Source organism: Pseudochaenichthys georgianus, chromosome 24 (assembly GCF_902827115.2).
Source record: "Pseudochaenichthys georgianus chromosome 24, fPseGeo1.2, whole genome shotgun sequence".
Lineage (NCBI taxonomy): Eukaryota > Metazoa > Chordata > Actinopteri > Perciformes > Channichthyidae > Pseudochaenichthys > Pseudochaenichthys georgianus.
In genome coordinates this window covers 478,533-502,151 of record NC_047526.1, presented here as the reverse complement: position 1 = coordinate 502,151, position 23,619 = coordinate 478,533, and the positions used below count along the sequence as shown (strand labels likewise).

Genomic DNA, 23,619 nt, shown 5'->3' with positions numbered 1-23,619 from the left:
GTTGCTCTCATTTATTTTCCTCCCATAGTGGCTGTATGGATAATCGGAGACAGCTATGTCCGGCATGGAGCCCAGAGAGCTACAGAGACCATCGGCAGCAACCTTGGCCTCGACCTGAGGGTGTGCTGGTTCGGTTGGGGTGGACTGCGCTGGAGAGGTGTCCTCCCTTTCTTTTCCTACTCCCTGCGAGGAAGAGCAGTCCCGGATGTCCTCCTCATCCACTGTGGCGGCAATGACTTGGGGGATGTGCCCAGTGTTCAGTTGCTGAACCAGATGAAGGAGGACCTGCACCAGCTTCACCATCGGCACCCTGGCATGGCATGCTCTCCCAGATGAACCAGAGGCGCCGGTGGAGGGCTGGTGCAAATCCTGTCAAAATGGACAAGGCCCGGAAGTTTGTTAACAGTGTTATGGCTACTTTTGTTCATAGCCTAAATGGTGCCATTGTTGACCACTCCAACATTAGACATGACAGTCCTGGGCTGTTTTTGCGAGATGGAGTTAATTTCACCCCTTGGGGAAATGATATTTTTTGTAAAGTCACTAGCCAATTGCCTGAAAGACCACCTCCAAAGACTGTGAACTGCTAAAATGTCAGTATCACTGTTTTGGATTTGGCCTTTAGAGTATGTATTCTAAGGCCCTTGCTAAGCCCAGACTGTCATGGCTAATGTTGAGTTAGATATTACATCTGTAGCCATAACACTGTTAACATGGCTGCTCTTCCTCTTCCCCCAATGGACTCTGCAGCTCTCCAGGCCCATGCTGGGCATGGCTGTCTGTCAAACCTTTTATTTTGTATTTGTTATGATGTTTTTTGTTATTTTATTTGTTAAAATAATTATGTATTTATGTAAATATTGAAAATAAATTACATTCATATTTTCACTTCTTTTGTCTACTGCTTACTGAAAATGTTAGCTATCACATCCAAATGGGACTATCAAATGAAAGGATAAGCTTACCATACAATACAGAAAACATTACACATTAAGGCTCAAATCTTTTCCCAAGCCGGAGCAGTCTGAAAAGAGTCCCAAGTTTAAAAACACAACATCTTGACAATGAATACTACACTGTCATTTGTCAGTGACAATGCAAACAACAGGAAGGTCTCCCCTAGTCCCATGTATGTTGGCATCAATGTCATAAGCATACCATAGAATGTAATTATGAAGTGCAATCCCTACAGGGTCGTACCATCACAGAAGATAATACCTTTTAGAGAGTTTCTAAATTGTTCAGTATGCAGATAAATATTTGTTTTACAATAGAACATTTTTTCTCTATAAATGTTCCCACATGTTGTGAGCATCTACTTTAAATCTTTTGTCAACAAATAAAAAACATCTTAATTTCCTTTAGGACAACATTTTGTTCATAACACCACTACATTAACAATAAGCATAGGAAAATGATAACTGTCAACATTTAAGATTGTGCTTTTACTCTTTATTTAATCAGATCTATTTACATTGAAAATGTGATAAATACACAAGCCACATTGAAAGTTACATCTTGCATTTTATGAAAAGTAAAGGTTTCGAATCACTGTATGACTTAAAGGGATAGTGGAAAGCCGCGAATTTTGGGTTTAACTTATGTATTTTTATTAAAAATAAGCATAATAAACCATTTTTTTTAATTTCATGTGCCTAGTTTCATTTTATTTTCAATTTTACTGCTCCCGACCACGCCCTCTCAATGAAACGAAATACTTCGGGAATCTTCGGGTGATGACGAAAACAAAGGAAGACGGGCACAAACATTGGACGAGGCACGAGTATTTTATTATGTTTTCTGGCTGATTTAATGCATCATTAGCCTGTACCATTGTGTACAACGCCATTTATTGCCTGTCGATTAGGCGACCGGAGGCCTCGTCATCCGATAATCCGGTACACAGTGTCGAATGTGTACACTACAGTCATCATATAGACATGATAGACTAACAGTACTGTGAGTACAGCCTACACTTGACAGGCAGCCTGGCTAGCCTAGGATTAGGACCATACTACGTCAAAAGACCGATTGGCTCTAGCTGTATATCATGCTAGTATACAATTCATTTAAATGTATTCATGTAATTAATGCCCATAAGGCTGTTACATATACAATAATAAATGTGACAAGATAATTTATGTGAACCTGACCCTGGTATGTTATGAAATGTACCCTACATGCAGTCATCCTCGGGCATAGCCATAGGCCTACAGTGCATGCATGCCAACTTTTGCAATATATAATATAGCGCCTAGCGTGAGCTATGCTTAGGGACCTACCAGTCAAGATTATTTGTGCGTAGGGGTGCATCATCTGGCGCCTGGTCCTGGTCATCCTCGCCATTGCCCATGCCGTGAACTAACTCCATCACCTCGGGCTCGAACAAATAAGGACGTAATGGTCCATCGTCTGGCTCAATATTCTCACCATCGTCGCTTACTGAACCGGATTCAGATTCAGTTCCTAAAACTACATTTTCGCAGGAAAGCCGAGAGGATGTTTCTGACTCGCTATCATCACTGGATAGCTCGTACAATCCTTCTTCTTTGTCTGGTATATTTGCCCTTCCACGTTCATTCTGCATAGACGCCATGGTTTGTTATTGTTTCGTCTTCCTGAGTTTTCCTCACTTCCGGTTTGGCTGACTCGATCATTTCGTTTCTAAAAAAGTTCGGGGAAGCTGCAATAAAGTGCTTCTAACATGCGTAAGGCAATTATTATATTTTTTTAATCAGGTGTGATTGTTTTGGTACGTAATTATGCTTGTATATAAGTTAAAACGAAACTATTTCGGGTTCAATTTCCACTATCCCTTTAAGTACACTACAAAATAAATTAAAGATGTGCAACAACTGTATCAGTAATTAAAATGATATAACTTATGCACAGGCTTGGGAGGGCTACTTGCCAAAAACACAACCAGTAACTTCATGTGAGTATCAAGATATAAAAGTAATGTAACCTGATAACTTTCTTTTTGTTTTGGATTACTTCAATATCAAATGCAATGCAAATAAACACAGGAGAGAAGAAATATGAATATGATTTTTTTACTTAAAATGTATAATATAATACCATAAAGCAGATTCAGGCAGTAGGTGTAGAGATTCACAATGAAAGTATTATCCTCCAGAACAGTACGGCTTCCAGAGAAGAGATACCATTTGATCATTTTACAACAACCACTATCTGCTCTTTTTAGGTTTTGAATAAGATTGTAATCCTGAGTTTCCCTATTATTAAAAAAAGTAAAACTAATCCGATTACATCTCTTCCTATGTAACTAAGGATTACACTTTCATTTTTTTCTATACGATCTTGATTCGTGTTCGATGTAATCCATTACTATCTAAGCCAATACAAGTCATACCTTTTGGAAAATTGTCTCAAGTTATAAATGATGCCTTCAATCTCTTTCACGTGGAGAAGACATCCCATTGGCCGAGGCGTTGCAACTTCCCTCAAGCGTCCTACATGAAAGAAAGATCACATGTTAGAAATGTGTGCACAAACTATTCAGTATGACCCGTCTTAGTTTAAAGCCCAAGTGTAAGAGTGAACAGAGGCGGAGTCTGCCTGTTTTCCAATTTGTTTTGTTTGTTGGCTGCTGCTGCCCAAACCAACACCCTCCTCACAAGCATTGACTGTTGGAATGTCATTATGCTCCACATGTGGAACAACAAAGGCTTCTTCAGGCGTGCCTTGTATCATAATGATATTGCTCTGATCAGCAGCAAGACTGTTTTCACCACTACCATGGTCGACATCTGCAACCTCCTCATTGCTATTAACAGTCGAACTAGGAGTGTCACTTACCTCGTCATTGTTACTCACCCTGCTTTTCCTTCCAGGCTGGTGTTCTTTGCCATTGGTGAAATAGAAAATGGTGGGCACTGCAGTGTTTTTCAGGCATCTCCTTCCCTAATAAAAATAATAAACAAAAACACATAAAATAACTTTTTGAGGTCTGTAGATATTCAACTTTCTTTTGAATAATGTTGTTTTAAATGTAAGAGTGCATTATAAAAGACAATAGAGGGCCAACATGTTAACTATGCAGTTAATCCATTCAACAATTACGTGTTTCCAAGATTCAGATTCAAAGGATTTATGTCATAGCACATAGGCTACAGTGTGGGAATGGCAATGAAAATCATTTGTCCCGAGCTCCTCCAACAATGCAACAGTTATATAAGACATAAAACAATAAAAGAAATTCAAAATTAAATTAAGAATAATAAATTAGTGCAGGCAGAAATCTATATACACGTAAATATAATAAGACATGCAAGAACAGAATGTAAAGATAAATATTGTATAGTAAAATTAAATCATTTTTTTTTTTACAGTGATAGCTGTTAAGATAAATAAGTTATAAGTTCTATTTTTCTTTACTTAACTGGCAAAATCTTAATTTGGCCTTTAATAAAAAGAACATTACTCATCACTGATGTGCAAGCTGTGCCATAACAATTATTTAGCATTGTATAATGTATAACATGTATTTAATTAGTAACAACAATTTACACTCACAAATGGAACCAAGTTATTTTGTTTTTAAAAAAGGATCTGTACCCATAAGTCCGTGCTGAAGGGATGACTCTCAAAGTGTGCACTGCACAGGCGAGAAGAAACGTTGGGGGTCCATGTATTCCTCCGGATGTTCAGCACCCACTGGTCCAGCCTGTCTGGATCACCGAAAGGAAACCTTTATTCAAAAATACATGAAAACCGACCCAAAGACAACAGGAGGGTTAATGCCATATTCACTTAGTAACGCATGAACAACTTTTACAAATATTTCTATATAGTCTGTGTTGGTAAATGTAATCTAGGTTGCACATTTCCTGCTGAAATACATGCATGGGCCTACCAAGTTACTGCGTGGCACTTTGGTTTTGATAAAACAGTGTAGTTCCACTATATAAACGTTACATTCATAATCAAACGAGATAATATGCAAGATAAATAGCTATTTGTTGTTATTCTTAATGCTTGTCATTCACACGTTAATAAAATAAAATAAGTACCGATACATAGCAGAACAATTGTGACGATGTTCAGCTTAATAAGCCTTGTTCAACATCATTTCTTTAGCTAATACTATAGCGGGCTGCAGGCGAACCAAGTCCGCGTTTCGCTGCATTCCTTGATCTCCAGTTATAACGCCGGGCTCCGCCGCTGGCCGAAGCTAACGGAGCCGCAAAGGGCTAGCTACGGCTCCGGTTAGCTTCGGCGGCGGACTCCGGCGGCCACCACTGGGATAATTGGGTCGCCTTTTAACATTTACTCCCATTTAGCATTATGGGCGTCATAGCCATAGACTATAAAAGTCTTACCCAAGGCTGAATCATAAACTAAACTGTATATATATATATATACACATGCATAAAGGGTTACGTCCTTAGCTAGCTACATAACAAGCTAAGCTAACAAGCACACAAACACCTGCTAACGGGGTTAACATGTATAATATTATCATTTTACTCACCGAAAAAAGCTGTGAGTAGACTTCTTGGAAGTTCTGTTAGTACATTCAAGCGCACAGCACGACATCTTAATTGTCTGGTATATCACCACGAACACGGCTAAAGGGTCAAGTACAGTACTATGACTAACTAACGTTGTAGCCTCTATGGTTGTAGCCTAGCAGAGTGGACAAGTTGCTGTTAGCTGACAGTGAGGCACGTATCTGTCAATCAAAGTGACCACGCCCTAATGTATGCACAAACTTTAAGACCTAATATAAATAAAAGGGTCGCGTTAGAAAACAATTCACTCACAGATCCATAATCATGAAGGTGGAATCTAACTATATCGATAATAAAATGTAAGAAACATGTTTTTTTCCGCTGTAAAGTTGGGCATTTTAACATGGGGGTCTATGGAAATTGCTCCTTTCTGCAGCCATCGCCTATCGGCCAATATATGAACTGCAGTGTGTGGCACTTCCGTATTGGCTTCCCGGCTCTTCCCCAGAGTTTGCCGCTTGGGTCAAACCAGCCGCCCCTGTATTTCGAGTGCGCGAATAGTTACAGGTTTACGGTAATGCAAAAAAACAACCCTGGGAAGCTGGACGTTTCGCATGTGCAGGATCACTTCCGGTGAGGATTTCAAAGTATAGGATGGCATGTGGTTCATTTATATTATTTGCGATTGAGGAACAGGGTAATTTATGAGAATAATGTTAGGACTTATTGCTTCATAAACTTGTTGCACAAATACTATGAACTACTTTTACTGTGTACTTTTTGAGTAATTTGAGTTTCAAAGTCCTCTCCGGAGAACAAGAATGAGCATTTTTGTCAACTTTGCTGTGGTCTAAAAAACATTTGTTCCATAAGTAGTTTATGAAACTGCCATGTTTGTACTTAGTACTTCTAGGACTACTTTCACAAATAATATGAATTACTTTTACTGTGTACTTTTTGAGTAATTTGAGTTTCAAAGTCCTCTCTGGAGAACAAGAATGAGCATTTTTGTCAACTTTAATGTGGCCTAAAAAACATTTCTTCCATAGACATATGACACTGCCATGTTCTTCTGCCCTAGTTGCAGAGAAAGCAATTCCAATTGCTTGCCCTGTCTTCTTGGAGTTGGTCCTGATTCATCCCCAGGCACTGCTCATGGAACCATCTTTCACAGGTGTAACACTGTATCTGTAAAATGAAATGAGTGACCATCAAATCTGATACATCTCGTCATCGGAAATGATGAAGTAATGAAGTGCAATAGAGAATCATGTCAACTTTATGACATGTAGCTATAGTCTGTAGCATACTCGCCTCAAACACCAGTTTAATATCTGAAAATAACTATATTATGTCTACATTTTCAGTTTTTCAAATACAAATGTTTGTTAGGTAGTTATAGGTAGAAGATTTATAGTTCTGGGAAAACCCCATGTTGCATCACTATAATGTAGTTACCTTTTGGTATTCTTAATTGGTCAGTTATGTATTGCATACGAGCTGCTTCTCCCTGCTTGCCATATTTTGATAGTGACTTACAGGATGTTGTGTGAAAGAGGACATCAGCAGATAACACACACAAACCTCTTTCCAAGTGGTCCGTTTTACATTAGGAGTGTTGCCTCAAGGTATAACTTGGTTTCCAGGCCTGGTCTGGTGGACATGTACCGTCAGTCTCCCAGCGGCGTAGAGTGAGGTGGAGGAACCGCGGGGTGCGCTAATTCAGTGCCCCATATTGCTATTTTCCAAGCTAATGTAGCTTTGTCAACGCTGCATTGAGGCTATTGCCATCATGTGGGTGGACTTAGACTCAAACCTGGGGTGAAGTTACACTTTAATTTAATATGTTGCTATTAGACATGATTAGAATTGTCAGTATCCCTATTCCACTACTCATCACATTTTATATTCTCTCTGTTCATTATATGTGTAAACAATGTATATACATAAACTACTTATGGAGGAAATGTTTTTAGACCACATCAAAGTTGACAAAAATGCTCATTCTTGTTCTCCAGAGAGGATTTTGAAACTCAGATTACTCAAAAAGTACAAAGTAAAAGTAGTTCATATTATTTTTGCAAGTAGTCCTAGAAGTACTAAGTACAAACATGGCAGTTTCATAAACTACTTATGGAGGAAATGTTTTTTATCCCACATCAAAGTTGACAAAAATGCTCCTTCTTGTTCTCTGGAGAGGACTTTGAAACTCAGATTACTCAAAAAGTACACAGTAAAAGTAATTCATAGTATTTGTGCAACAAGTTTATGAAGCAATAAGTCCTAACATTATTCTCATAAATTACCCTGTTCCTCAATCGCAAATAATATAAATGAACCACATGCCATCCTATACTTTGAAATCCTCACCGGAAGTGTTACTTTTTTGTGATTTTCTGTAGCTTTAAAGTGGTCGAATATATAATACTGCACATACGAAACGTCCAGCTTCCCAGGGTGGTTTTTATTGCATTACCGTAAACCTGTAACTAATCGCGCACTCGAAACGCAGGGGCGGCTGGTTTGACCACGCAAAAGTGAAAGACGGCTGGCTTGACCGCAGTGCATTGAGCTGAGTGAAGAACCCAAATGTAGCGGCACAAACAGCTTTCCTCATGTTGTTTGTGCCCTGCCTCTACGTAAGCTTCTGTGTTGTGTATTTGTGATTTGCATGCTAAACAGGCCAGGCTGCTCTCTCCATAGAAAACAACAGCAAAGCCACAAGAGCAGCTGATCATGTGCAGACTGAACTCCTGCTTTCCCCCGCCACTCAAAACATTGCTGCATCTGTCACTGGGACTATCTTACATGTCTCACATCCATGTGCAGGCTCTGCTCATCTCCTGGATCTGCCTTCACCCACGTTGGAAGAACTTGGTCTCCTCTGTCGTTTACTCATCACCCCAGACGTTTACTGAGCAGGTCCTTCACAGTAACCAGAGCAAAGCGTCAGGAATGTTAATGCCCAGATGTAAATCGTGCCTCATGGCGTCTCCTCAGCCACATGATGCAACACAGCCTGCGGTCAAACAGAAGACTCAACAGGAAGAGCAAATAGAGAGAATGTGTAAAAAAGGAAGTAGGAGCATTTGAGAACGAGCTGTAATTACAAGTTTGCTTGGCAGCTTGGTTAATGCTGGGCAGTGGCGTTTTCTCCTGGAGGCCAAGGGAAGCCAGGCTTCCCCTGTTTTTTCGAATTGTAGTTATAATTTTAATAAATAAATAAAAACACTTCGTTTAGTTTCGGAAATTCTTTGTTGTGTGTTGCTGCCGGCCTGTCTCTCCCCCATTCTCATTGAATATTTTACAAAGAGTGAAACAGCGCCCCTCTAGATGCCATGGTGAAACAGTAGATTGCACTCTCTGTTGCGAGAGGAGGCCAGCCGAAATTGGCTTCCCTTGGTGAATAAACATGGAGGGATTGACCAATCAGACATGACATCACGCGATGGCCCTGCCAACCTGTGATTAGTCAGGGCTATGCCAAGGGAAGCCAGAGGCGGCTGGCTTCCCTTGCCTCACAATCCAATCAAATCGCATCAACTTAGTGTTGCAGTGACGCGTCCTAAAACCCGGAAGTAAGCTGCGCTCGGTTTCCCTCGACAAAAAGCAATGGGATTTCTCCATAGGATTTTTGAAAATAGCTCGAAATAAGGTCAGTGGAAAACGAACCTGTTAGATAAATGCACGTTTTATTCAGCCGGATAATATCCACATATCTACCATACTTTTATAATTTTTTAATCATAAATCTAATCGATAGAAGATAGATAGTGTCACTGCACCACTCTCACCGCCGTTATAAAGTAGCAAGCAACTGAAGCAAGTGCAATTATGGAGGGTGGAGATTTGGAGTGTTTAATAAAAAATAATTGTACTAAACTTCCGCTAGAGCAGCAACTAAACTACAATCTGATGAGAGGCCAATGCCCAAACTGGAGCTGTGTACAGCGAGGAAAAAAGGAGCGAGTCGGACGTAAAACGTTAAAGGTCTCCTGATTTAGTTTGTGAATGAATGCTTATTAGAGTTTGGGCTGGAGAGTGCGTGCGGACCTGTCGGTTAGATAACAGCCGTGTGTAAGTCCTGCATCTGATACAAATGTGTGTAAAATGATACCGGGTGCTGTAATCACTCATCTGGTTACGTTATCACATTGACCACCCCACCCCCGACCCAAAAGAAAGGACGTATTATTGGCTTCCCCTAATGTTTTCCCCACGCCACGCTACTGCAGCTGGGAGGGTTTGAATGTGTGTATCTGTGTGTACCCGTAGACTGTGTGCCGTGTGAGTGTGTCTGTATGGTGTGCATGCATGTGGGCAGGGAGGCTCTTGGTTTGTTTCATATCAAACCAGGGGATATGCACAATGATGCTGAAACATGCATGCACTTATTGAATTGTAAAGCTTGGCGGGGGTGTTGTTTATCCTCAGCAGCGTAGGAACCGGGCTTTCTGTATATGTACGTGGGCTTTACACTCCAGCCCACATCTCACAGCTTGGCTGCGCACATTGTGACCAGCTGCGAGGCACTGAACCGCAGCACTGAGCGGGGTCACTTTCTCTTTCTACTTGTACCCATGATTTTTCAGGATTAGCGGATATCATACAGAAGACTACTTGACTTAAATGCTTTTCAAATGACATTCAAAGATCTTTTCCCTGGGGATTCCTTTCCCTTAAGAGAGGATGTGTTCCCTCTGTGACAGCATTAGAGTAATGAGTAGCGCCCACAGAAAGCCACTGTGTTGAATAACTGACTGTAAACACAGGGAATGTTAATTAAGCCTCTCGCACAACCAAACAGATTATGTAGGTCATGTAGTGCTCTGGGGAAACCTCACGCAGTGCACTGCAAAGCTGTAACTTCAGCTTCAGTTTGCTGTAAGTACACCAAGCCTTCGGCTGAGTGAGGGCAGAAGCATTTTAGCAAAGGGTCAAACCTTTCACTGAGAGCAGCCAGGTCAACATTTGTAACAAAGAAATGACATTCACTGCAGGGTTTTGATATTCTGACCCTCCGAAGCGAATCAATCATTGCACCATACTTGAACTGAGAGGAGGAACAACAACATACTCACAATAATAACATGAGCTGTGTCCAGACAAGCCATGGCCAGCTGCCTTGAGTTCACTTTGGTCCTTGTCTGTAACGTTGTGTTGTAACGTTGTGTTGTATTGCTGTCCAACATGTCTTCTTGAGAATGAGAGCTTCATGAAATACAATACAAATAAATCACTTGTATTTAAATGCCTTAGGAATATTCATAAATATACAGAGACGTGTGTGTGTGTGTGTGTGTGTGTGGTTTCATAGAACCAGGGTTAACAAACAGTGTCCAGCAGAGGGCCTTCTTTTTATCAACGTTCATGTTGGGATTGAGTACGTAGGTTAACACTCTCCTGTACACACTGAACGGGCGGTGGTGGCGAAGTCCATAGGGACATGGCAACTGGAAGGTCACCAGTTCAAGTCCCGGCAAGACCAAGTGCCACCGAGGTGTCCCTGAGCAAGGCACCGTTCCCCACACTGCTCCTAACACAGGACGGGTCAAATGCAGAGAAACCATTTCCCCACGAGGGATTAATAAAAGTCCATCTTATCTTATCTTGAACACACAGATGCACACTCGCAAACAAATGCACACAGAAATCTATACACACAAATGCACACAGACACCTACACACACATGCACGTACGCACACAGACACTATATCCAGCCGATGCACTTTATTAGTCTCTGTTGGAGCCAGCACACACAACCCGAGGCTTCCTTTATGCTGAGGCATCCGGGTAATACAGTCAGTTACTAATAAACCAATACAAATGAATGCTTCTTGTTTAGCTGAGGTCAGACTTGTTGATCTTAAGGTACATTGCCAATCACCTGCACACCATGGGCACAGTGGGCACAGTGGGCACAAGGGCACATTGCTTGGTTTATAGTAACATATCGCTCAGTTTGTCGAAAAGACGTTGACGAAGAGAATTCTGGCCATCATTTAAAACCCAGACGCCTACTCCTGCGCCAGCTTCTCCTCCACAACCTGTTTACACTTGGTTGAACAACAACAACAAAAGTGGAAACACGGCATCGATGATGACAGACGGACAGCTCTACTTTTATCAAGGACTTTAATATAACCTTTTCACTTTTCCACAACAAGCCCTGTTCCCTGCTATTATCATTCAGAGTAAGGGAACCTGTGGACTGTAATAGTATTTCACCTGTTTTCATATTTAGTTTATTAATTAAAGGTCACCTATTATGCTATATTTGAACAATATATTATAGGGCCATATCTTTCCAAAACATGTCTCTGAAGTGTTCTGCTCAAAATACCAAACAGATCCCCCATTGGAGCCTGGGGCGCAGATAGTTCTGCTGCTTTCCCAAGCCTTCACTTTCTTTTCTTCTCTCGTCACACACTCAAGCCCCCAGTGTTCATGTATCATTTCAATCTAAAGTCTTCACTTTCTTCTTACACATTACATTTCAGCATAGCAGTTCAGCGTCAGCTTTTCAGCATAAAGCATTCCCACTAGCAATTTCTTCAGGAATTGCATTCTCTAGTTGTTTCTGATACAGCACATAGCTTGACATGTGCTTTATTAAGTGTTTACCGCTATAGTGCCATTATATTTATATATATAACAACTTTACTCTAAGTCCCTCTCGTAGACATCCTGCTGAATACACAGACACACAGCTAAGGGAGGGGATTCAGCATATATTATGTATATTATATATGACCACAGCGAATCTGGATCAGCTCCATTGCACCCCCGTTTCTCCTTACACACATATGTATGTATACATATGTGTAAGACATCACACCTGTGTGTGTGTGTGTGTGTGTGTGTGTGTGTGTGTGTGTGTGTGTGTGTGTGTGTGTGTGTGTGTTTGCTGTAACATTACCTCTGATGATGTTTACAGTATGGCCTCTTTTGGTTAACTCCCCCCCCGGAAAAAAAACAACACAAGACCTCTTGGAAATTCTAACTGGTTTTTTATGTAAAAGGTTCAAATAAAAACACAACACTGTCATTGTAAGTGACACTCAGTTGACTTTTAGACTTTTGTGTCCAACTGCTACATTTGTGATTCAGTCTGTGTTCAGTTCAGGTACAGCTCAAAGTGTTGGAGAAGACGCCTCCTGTTGGGGACCATTTCAATGCAAATCTTCAGGACCTCGTTGTTGTCAACAGGGATCTCTCTTTCTACAGCCAGTCGGAGAAGATCAGACAGACGCTCTTGACCACAGATTTCTCAGCCTTGTTTTGATTATTTTCAGCTTTGAAAACGTGCGTTCTACCGTTGCCGTTGAGACAGGCAGAGTGGCATAGGTTTTGATGAGCTTGAACAGTGTGGGAAATATGGTGTGAGCATCAAATTATTTGAAAACATCCAGCATTGCCTTTGCAGTCCTCTCTGGACATGTGTAGGTTGCATGGAAGACTCTTAGCTCTGTTTTGAGATGGATCTCCTCTCCCTGGAAGCCATAGAACTCACAAAGTGAATGCACAGTGTTGAGACCCTCACCCTGGTCAATATTCTTCCACTGAGCTGGGTCAGTGAGACTGTGAAGAGACCTAGGATTTCAAGGCTAAGCCTTCCCAAATATTTGTGTAACTGCATCCTGGTAAAATAAAAATATAATGTCTAATGTTTGTGTCTTTGACATTAGCGCTGCTATACAGCCACCTGTGCCCTGTACCACGAAGCCAGTTCAACAGACCCTGGATACGTTTGAGTTCTCTTAACTAACCCTAACAAACGAGATCTCGCTAAGCGGTCCTACAACGCTGGTTATCAACTCGGTAAATCAAGCCAGGGTTTCTCTCTCCAGCTGAGAGCGCGTTCACATGAAAGGGGCGGGGTTAGCAACATTTGACCAATCACAAACAGGGACAAGTGTACTGACAGCGCAACATCATACTTCATTAATGAAAAGTAAACTAATATTAGACAAATATGAACTTTAAACATCCATGATGACTTAAACCAGCCTGTCCTCCTACAAAAAACGACCATATAGGTCGATTGTTCAGCAGCTAAATACGACCCAGAGTCACGTTTTAAAGTGTAGCACCTCTAGTGGTCGTGTAAGAAACAACATGCTCCTGTCGATTGCAAACGCCCGGCCCTCCCCCCCAGAATTACACTTGCTGGCTATTGTGTGTTTCGCAACATGTTCTATGGCACGTCTCTACTGGGAAATGTAGTTTTAAAAGACGTTTTCGTATTTCCCACAATTAGAAGTTGCCAGTATTAAACTGTATACATCCCTGGAGGTTTAGGGGATACGAAACACATTGGTGTTATCAAATTTAAAACATATAATTAATACATGGGTGAAAATTGCTTGTGTCCATAATGGGCAGCATTAATACCACATGACAGCTAAGGTCAGAAGAGCTTTATTTAACAGCTGGTCTTATGTCTGTGACCCCTCCTGTTGTTAATTGATAAGCCTGAAACATGCACCTGTCAAGGTTCAGATGCACATTTAGCAAATATGGCAGTAGCCATCGATCATCTTAAGTTAAGATACTTTATTGATCCCAAGTTGGGAAATGTTTTTGTTACAGCAGCATGTACTACTTTGTTCTACTCCACTACAATTCAGAGGTTAACCTGGTATTTTTACTCTACTACATTTATTTGTGTTACTTTGCAGATTCTGATTAATGATGTGAAATATAAACAACCCTTAAATCAGACTTTAGTTACACCTGTGTAAAATTCAGCCTTATCAGTTTGTCTGTTTTGCACATCCTCCTGTTAATATCTTTGGACGTCCTGCACTAAACTGTTTTACTGTAGAGATCACTACAGTATCTTCTTGATATTTTCCATTCTATATTTCTATCATTGACCCCTATTTTGTATGTAGGCTACTCTTAATATTTAAATGTTTTCATCAAATATAACTTATTCAACAACTACATTCAATAACGTGCTTTAACCACTAGGAGGTGCGGTTTAGACCAGTGGTCTAGTTAATAAAACATAATAATATCGTACATAATATGACTATAAACTGTATTGTGAAATTAAAACAGAACATTAAAGGAAAATACAGTTTCAGTCTCTCGATGTGAAGCTGATGCATTGTACCATGAACCTGTATAGACCTGTAACAGTCAACTGCATGAGGAGTTGGAAAGGTAGTTCAGAAAATCAGTAATATCTTTAAAAACTACAAAAAAGTCCCTTTCTATCAGCTGTGCACCGTTATGGTGTAAATACAGACTATCTACTAATTGGATCAAATATAAAAGTCAGCCGAATTAGTGTTGATACTGCAAGGAGACGTATTGTGTGAAAAGAAATGGAAGATGTTGTTTAATTGTTGATATATGTATGGTCCACGTCACGTATTCAGTTTTGGCGGCATCTCTTCCAGTTTGTCAAAAGGTCTTCTGATCAGGGCTCTATAAATACATATCTAGGGCAGGTATGTAATATTTAATGCAGCCGAACCGTGTATTACAATGCCGTTATGTGATGACTTTCAAAGAGAAAAGCAAGAACACTCGGAATAAAGTATTATTATTATTTTTTTAATGTTTTCCGATTTCATATCACATAAACACCATATCCCGACGTGCATTGCGGCGTGATCAAAACCTCTGAAAACAGAAATGTGTCTCTCAGAATCGAAAGAGAAAAACCTATGGGAAAAACACAAAAGCATTGTACACAATTTAAACCAATTAATGTCGTATAATTAACTAGGATAAACTGATGTTTTTTAGTGGATGAGTAGTGCAGTTAAATCATTTGATCATTGGTTTTATTATGAAAATGGCGAGACCGGAAATACTGTTTTCAACCTGTAACTTTACATGGAAGCTTGCCGCATATACACGTTGTCCTGACGAAACCTCAAATCATCTTCGTAATATCTATCAAACTATAGATCCTACATATCGACTGGACGTGGATTCTAAAAGTACAATATATACTTCTCGCTAGAAATCTAATCATAAAGCGTTTTAATGGCCAAACTATCCTACAATTTAGGATTTTACAGAGAGGGTTATTTGTGAATAAACAACCCTCTGTAACGTTTGCATTGAACGGGAGCACTAGAGGCCGACAATTTTAAAACGTAATTATAGGTCGTATTAAGCGCTTGAACAAACGACATATTTGGTCGTAATAAGGGCTTAAACAATCGACCCATTTGGTCGTATGAGTTGGAGGACTTGTTGACTTAAACATATAATCCAAGATACGAGCCATAGAGTTGCACCTGCAAGGAGAATACAGAACAACTCGTTATAAAATAAACTACCTAGTGTTTGAAAGCGTACAATAGGTTTATGATACTGCCCCATCTAAGACACGAGGGGATCTGACTTTATTACATTTGAGTTGAGTGTTTCGTCAACTTAATGTGTTGCTTAAAATAATACGTCTGCATCATAGACTGTAAATGGACGTAGGGTCCGTGACGTCACCCATATAATTCTGCAGAGTTGCCGTGAAGCCCTTAGTAGGCGGAGTCGGCCACTAACGGCTCAACAGTGGCGTCAGAGTTCAACTCCCGCCTTCTCCAGCCTGCTCCAAATAAGGGCAAAGAGGCGGAGCCGAGGCGGGACCTGCTGCCACCGAGCTGAAGCTACCAAGCTAAGCTAACATGCTCCCCATCTGCACACTGCCGTCCCATTTTACGTTTCTAAGGTAAGCGGACATGAAACTATTCAGCAAACCTATAAATAATAATCTAAGTTATTGAGTTTTTAGCATAATACTTCAGAATCTTAAAATCCCTTAACGTTTGTATGCAATTGTGCTAAATTCAACACTGGAATCAAGCAAATATTAATATGTTTGCATGACATTAGTTATTTGTATTTTAATATCACTTAACCATACGTTTAATACATTTAAGTCAAGCTAAGGTACATGTGATGGTAGCTAGTTAGTGCTCTTACCTGTGAGGCCTCCTCCAAACAGCCAGACTGTATCATTAAAACTAAGTACCCGTTCTAGATCCTTGACTTTAGACAAACAATTCAAGAGACAACATGTATTTAAAGACCAATCTTTATTTGAATGTGCCTCTTAACCTGAGATATTAGTTATACAGTATTGACAATCTAAAAAAACTGAGAAACTCAACTTTATATTTCTTATTGTCTAAAGCATTTATTATTTTCATTTTCCCCCTCTCATATTCAGAGTGGACGGATTGAGACAGCGTGGTGTCCATAGAGCTGCAGAGACTTCAGGGAGAAACCTCCGTGTGATGGACGTCTAGCATATGTGCTTTTTATTTAAAACATTTGATGAAGTTTTGGTTCACATTTCAATAAATTGTATTTGTATTTGCATTCCTTTTGTCCATTATTCTTACTGAAAATGTTAGATTACACATTCACATCTGACTGAAGATTGGCCCCATTGACGTTGCAAACTCTGCGGTACAAGGCAAGTGATGTGAAGCTCATAAAGTGAGGCAAATAGAAATAATCAGCTGATGGAGTAGATGTGGAAATAGCTGCATTCGATCAGCTGACTGTGTTTTCACAATAAAAGTAGTTATATATACCGACATACATGAAGCTTCTGGTATGTTGCAACTGACAAACCACATGAACAAGTGAAGACACAGTATAGCCATAACATACTTGAAATAATGTTTTATTTGGTAATGTTGTGAGTGAAGTGTGTGTGATGAGTGATGAGTGTAAAAAAATGTAATGTGGATCAGTATGTGTGAACAAATTATAAAATTAGAAATGTTTCCTGGTCCACGTCATAAATTAGCTGGTGTATCCCGAGGCGGACTCTTGCCCTCTGTCCCCTTGTCATCAGCCTCATGGTGGGCAAGAAGCTCTTAAACAACTGCAAGTCCTCGTCCTCGTCCTCCTCCACCACTGGTGGGGTTGGCTGGGCAATTGCTGGGTAATTGCTGACAGCAGATAGCAGACTTCTTTCGAATGGGGACATCTCCCTCTCCCTCCCCCGTCTTTTGCCCCGGACCTCAGCATTCTCCACCTGGCTGGCTGCTGCTGGCTGACTGGCGGGCTGACTGGTGGACTGGCTGGTGGACTGGCTGGCTGGCTCACTCTCTACCTGGCTCTCTTCCTCTGCCACCAGGGTGGATGGAGGCAGGGTCTGCCGGGAGACATTGCTGGACGTCTCACGGTCTATGAGGTTAAAAACCCCATCACTGCCATAAAACGCCAGGGCTTGTACCCCCCTGCAGACCCTGCCCCGCTTCTTTTTGCCTCCTTCTCCATATTCTTCCATATGCCGTTTCCCTCGCCAAAAAATACAATGTTGTTGTTGTAAGTCAATGGAAAATCGTCCAAACAGCACCAGACTTCAGACTATCATTAATGGTCTGGCCCTCAACAGCTCTATGTCAATTATGGGATGTCCTCATATGCCGTTGCCATGTCAACGCGCTAAAAACTCGCCAAAAAACCTGGTGTTATCGTAATTCAATGGGAAATCGTCCAAACGGCACCAGACTTCATATGATGGCTAATGGTCCGGCCCTCAACAGCTCTACACCAATATGTCATCATATGCCTTGCCATCGCAACGCCTCCCTTGCCAAAAAACCTGGTGTTGTCGTAATTCAATGGAAAATTGTCCAAACGCCACCAGACTTCAGATGACAGTTAATGGTCCGGCCCGCAACAGCTCTACGCCAATGATGGGATGTCATCATACGCCGTTTCCATGGCAACGCATCCCTCGCCATGAAACACGGTGTTGTCCTAATTCAATGGAAAATCGTCCAAACACCACCAGACTTCAGACTATCATTAATGGTCCGGCCCTCAACGGCCCTCCGCCCACGTGACTGGGCTCGCGCGGCCTATCAGCCGTCATGATTTCCGAACCTTTTCTGTGCTTTTGCCGGTCGTTTTCCCTGTTTTGGGTGTTTTTCGCAGGTTTATCGGTCGCTGTTCGACCGATTTCAATAGGGTCTTCGCCGACCTAGGTCTTACACCCTAATTATGTGTTATTGTTGAGTAAATGGAGAATTGCACAGGGGAAAATAACGTATCTATGCGACAATTTTAGATGCGGATTTTGTTAAACTAATACGTTTGCGCTGTGGACCAACACTATACTTTGACGGGGAAGGGGGTAGCAATAAAGATAACACCATTAAACAGTTACACAACATAACAGAAATAATATCGATAGCAGCCACCTTGGTAACAATGAAAACGTTGTATAGACACAATTTCCTGAAGTAATCTTCGTAATAACTAGCAAACTAAAGATCACGTACATCCACTGCACACATAATCTGAAATAACAGCTCATATTTCTCGCATCAAATGACATCAAAACGCATTTTAATGGCCAAACTAACATTAAAATAGGCATTTTCCACCGAGAATAAAACATTTCTGCAGGGAGAAATTTGAAGATCACATGACATAGACGCCAGCCATTGGAATGAATGGTGAAAAAAAACGTAGGGATCTTACAATTTCAGAGGCCTTTTTGTAGAAATACTACGTCCCAAGTTGTGAACCAACGTAGTTATTACACGTTTTTTTATGAGACTGGGTTGGACATACTGATAATAAAATATATACCCCCTCCAAATGTCTGTGCACGTCCCTGGGTCTTTAACGCACAGCGATATAGAACATAAATAATAAAAACGTACCTGGTTTAAAACACTTTTGTGGTCATACTATCCATTCAAAATTTCACAGGCAATTACAGAAGAAGTAAAATAAGTAATAGAAGAAGAATAAGGCTGCTAACGCTAAATGCTAACGCTACAATAATTGTATTGCTGCGAACAAGCACCACACCATTGAAACATCAATTTTGTTACAATTTTATTTCACCTTGCTATGTGTTTTTAAAGCATATTTAAAAACGGGGGCATTTCCGGGGACAGATTGAGCCGGGGATTGGCCACCAAAGCCAGGCAGGCATTTGCTATGACCACCGTCCATAGCCATATGAGGCCGGCCGCATGGAGGGCTTTCCTTTGCTTCCAGCTGTCAGATTGTAAACAAAGTCATGTGACTAGTGGCAGATGACAGCGCTGAGCGCTGACAAGGTGTGTTTTATTGCAGCGAGAGGCTACAATACTAATTGTGGGTTTATCATGTTGATTCGGCCACAACAGAACAAAAATACTTTTGCTCTCTCCAGAATGGCAGGTCAGCCAAAGAGGGAAAAAGAGCCGATGCCCGGGCAACATTAGCCCGTACCTGTGCACGTCCCTGCAGTGAGGTAAAGGCACACCTTTATCATTATAGTTATACAAAAATAAGAGAATAAATTAAACAGGTATAACATTCTATATGACAGTAAAAAAAAGTTGTTATTAATAAACAAGAATACAGTTTAAAAGGGGAGTGATTTGTAAAATATCCATAAAGAAAAATAAAATCTGCTTCCAGTTCTGTTTCATATGGGTGTTGAGAGATGTATCCATAGATCTCCTAATGTTGCTCTCAAAGTGCACCAGATTGATGCTTTTAACTTCAACATTTAAAAAAAAATCTAGCTCGGACCCAAGGGTGTCTTAGCACGAAGTGCGAGTGTGGAATTATTCCTATTATTATTTTTCTGCTGGCGTTTCCTGTTTTTGAGGCCTTTAGTACGCTTCAAAAGTTGTATAATTTTGCACGGACGCCAGGACTGAACACACATACAGCTCTTAAAGCATATAATATATATTAGGCTACAGCCCATGTATATGTTATGATGTGAAGCACTATTTGGTTTCATGAAAAATATCAACTGTTTATTTCTAGATATCTACTGAAGTCTGTAATGTAGGCCTTTTACTTCTATTATTGAGTGATATATTTTATACACACTATTCTACTTTCTGCACTGGCCTCAGCAGCTCTTCTCACTGTAAATATCGGCTCACAATTAAAGCAGTTGTATTAAAAACATACATAGCCTAATATCCAGAGGAGATGTGTTTATTGAGTAAACAAACGGTCAAGGGCAGAAAGTCTGCACAACCCACTGCACCACACGCCACGGTTACTGCTCCTCCAGACACCCTCCGCGATAATCGATTGTCGACGAGCCTTTACAGAAATGTGTTTTCCTTCGAGGCGGCGCGCCCACATCCGTATCTGGGTCGCTGCCGGAGGTCCTGGGACTCCGAGACGCGAACATTTGAGAAATTACGAATTTCGGAGGACTCGCGAGTCGCGCGCGTCTGCTTGAAGACGGGACGACCGGCGACCCTCCCCTACAGGCTCTCTGACGCGAAGGTCCGCCCACAACTGCGTGCACGTCTGTGACCGCAGTTTTAATTTAAATTCAAGAAGTTACTCAACTGTTGAAAAACAACTTTTTCAATGATCTTACCTAGAAATGGCAGGTTTGATATGGGCCTGTAATTGTTCATTACTGAAGCATCTAGATTATTCTTTTTTAAGAGCGGTTTAATGACTGCAGTTTTCAGGGCCTGTGGAAAAATACCTGAGCGAAGAGATTTGTTTACTATATGAAGTAGATCTGAGGCCATGCAACGAAAAACATCTTTGAAAAACCCTGTTGGAATAATATCAAGGCAGCAGGAGGAGGACTTCAGAAGTTGTATAATGTCCTCTAGGTTTTCATCATTAATCTGATGGAATTGTGTCATGGTGTTTGAATTGATGTTAAGTGGACAAAGAGACAACACATGTTCTGTTCCTGATGCAGAGGCACTGACTGCTTGTCTGATTTTCTGAATTTTGTCAGTGAAGAAGGCAAAATCATTGCACGCCCTGGTGGATAGAAATTCAGAGGCTACTGACACTGGGGGGTTAGTTAGTCTGTCGACGGTAGCAAACAAGGCACGTGCGTTGTTTTTGTTTTTGGCAATGATGTCAGAGAAGAACGATTGTCGTGCGTTTTTCAATTCCAAATTATAAAGGCCAAGTCTCTCTTTATAGATTTCAAAGTGAACCTGGAGATTTGTTTTTCGCCACCTGCGTTCAGCTTTTCGACATTCTCTTTTTTCTGTTTTCACGGTCATGGCCTTTCTCCAAGGAGATATTTTCTTCCCAGTCACTTCCTTTACCTTAATTGGAGCAATGGCATCTATAACATTTTTAATGTTTGAATTAAAATGATCTACTAGCTCATTTACTGAGATGTTAGCAGGGGCAAGTGTGGAAGAAAAATTCTGAGTAAACATTTCCCTAGTATTTTCAGTTAAACATCGCTTTGTGGTTACCTCTTTTTGAACACTTGTGTGAACAGAAATAGAGCTCTCAAAGAAAACACAGGAATGGTCAGAGAGTGCAACATCAGTCACCACAACCTTAGAGATATTCAGACCCTTTGAGATAATTAAGTCCAGAGTGTGCCCCTTATTGTGCGTGGGCTCCGTCACATGCTGAGTCAGTCCATAGCTATCAAGAACACAAAACAGTTCTTTAGCCCCTCTGTCCTGGGGGTTGTCAACATGGATGTTAAAATCACCAACAATGACTAGACGGTCAAAGTCAATACACACTATAGACAGCAGTTCAGTAAAGTCATCAAAAAAGCTTGCACAGTATTTGGGTGGCCTATAGATATTTAGGAACAGAGCTCGAGAGGAGCATTTCAGCTGAAGGGCCACATATTCAAAAGAAGCAAAGTTCCCATACGATGTCTTCCTGCATTGAAGGGAATCATTGAACAGAATAGCAACTCCACCCCCTTTCTTATGCATTCTTTCCTGACTCATAACACTAAAGTTGGGAGGGGTTGATTCGATCAGGACAGCTGCACTGTTATTTTGTTCAATCCAAGTTTCTGTTAAAAACATAAAATCGAGATTGTGCTCAGTGATAAAATCATTGATTAAAAATGTTTTTCCTGCCAAAGACCTGACATTTAATAAAGCTAGTTTAAGTTCGTTAAACACACTATCAGTCATGTTTTTTGTGACAACCTGTGGCTGACATGGAATCACTGCTAAATTAGATAAACTCACAAACGTTTGAGCACTTCCTGTTTCTCAAACGAGATGCACCGCTCTTAATCTGTTACCTATCAACACAGATATCGGCAAAGCTACAGGCAGGCAAGGCCCCGGCATGTTCTAGAAAGAGTTGAGAGTGCCATACGCCCTTGAGCCTGGACCCAGCACATATCAGTAAGAGTTTGTCACATCCTTATCAGGCTTCGGAGACTGCAGTATTGCCTTAGTTTGGTCTTTGAACTCCAGGAAGGAATTAGTGCCAACCCTCTGTATCTCCTTCAGGTGTTCAGCGATCTCCAGGAGGGTGGGCGAGGGTGAAAGGGTGAACGGAGAGTAGAGTAGTGGCGAACCGTGTCTGTCACAAGTTAGATGCATCTATTGTTGTTTGTTTGGTTTGGCTCATCTAAACTCTCCTGTCATTTCAGATCCCGCCTTCCTCCAGGCCCTTGTAATCAGCTCACTTCCCTCACCTGGTCTTGCCAGCCCTTCCCCTCACCTGTTACTCATTCCCTCATCACCCCACAGTATTTATTCCACCTCCAGTGCATGACATTAAGGATTTTGGCTTAGATGGCCCTGTCAGCCCAATAGAGATTGCCCTGAAAAATACAGGCGGACGAAATGACGCACGAAGGGTTTGGGGGGCCTCCGTAGTGATGGCAAAATGAAGCTTTGAATGAAGCATCGAACCACTTGGACAATTGTGTCGGAAATAGGTTCATTTCTCGAAGCTTCAGTTACAGCGACCTCTCCTGGCGAAGTGCAAGGCTGCAGTGGGTTTAACGTATCTTTGCCTTGAAAAATATTCGATACACACACACACACACACACACACACACACACACACACACACACACACACACACACACACACACACACACACACACACACACACACACACACACACACACACACACACACACACACACACACACACACACAAAGACTGAATATCATGTTCTATTTGCAATTAAAGATTGATAATTGTGTGTAATGGGTTATTGAGAAGAGACTAGAGAGTGCTGGAAATTTTTTTGGGAGGAGAGGGCATTTTATCAGTTATTAAAGTTGAAAAGCAATGATTAATACATCCATTCCGGGCTTTGAACCAGCTGCGCGGAGGACATCACCGCATTCTGGCCGCCGGCTCTACCCACTGGGCTATCTATTCCTTGAAATATTGAACTGTTTTTATATTAGTGATAAGTGTCTTTTT

At 41.1% G+C, this 23,619-nt stretch overlaps 1 protein-coding gene across 2 annotated transcripts; it reads right to left on the bottom strand.

Annotated features, from left to right (window-relative positions):
* Window positions 1-3,027: 3,027 nt before the first annotated feature.
* On the bottom strand, window positions 3,028-8,533 carry LOC139433085 (THAP domain-containing protein 5-like). Of its 2 annotated transcripts, none has more exons than XR_011642646.1 (4): window positions 8,283-8,533; window positions 4,579-4,711; window positions 3,838-3,924; window positions 3,028-3,473 (listed from the first exon to the last, which is right to left on the bottom strand). XR_011642646.1 is itself a non-coding variant. In XM_071201976.1 (4 exons), exons 1-4 carry the CDS (start codon window positions 8,312-8,314, stop codon window positions 3,465-3,467), a joined length of 252 nt encoding a protein of 83 aa, XP_071058077.1. In that variant the 5' UTR covers window positions 8,315-8,533; the 3' UTR covers window positions 3,028-3,464. The 2 variants fall into 2 exon arrangements, 1 of the variants encoding a protein (XP_071058077.1); XM_071201976.1 differs by having other exon boundaries at window positions 8,292-8,533.
* Between the last annotated feature and the right edge of the window lie 15,086 nt (window positions 8,534-23,619).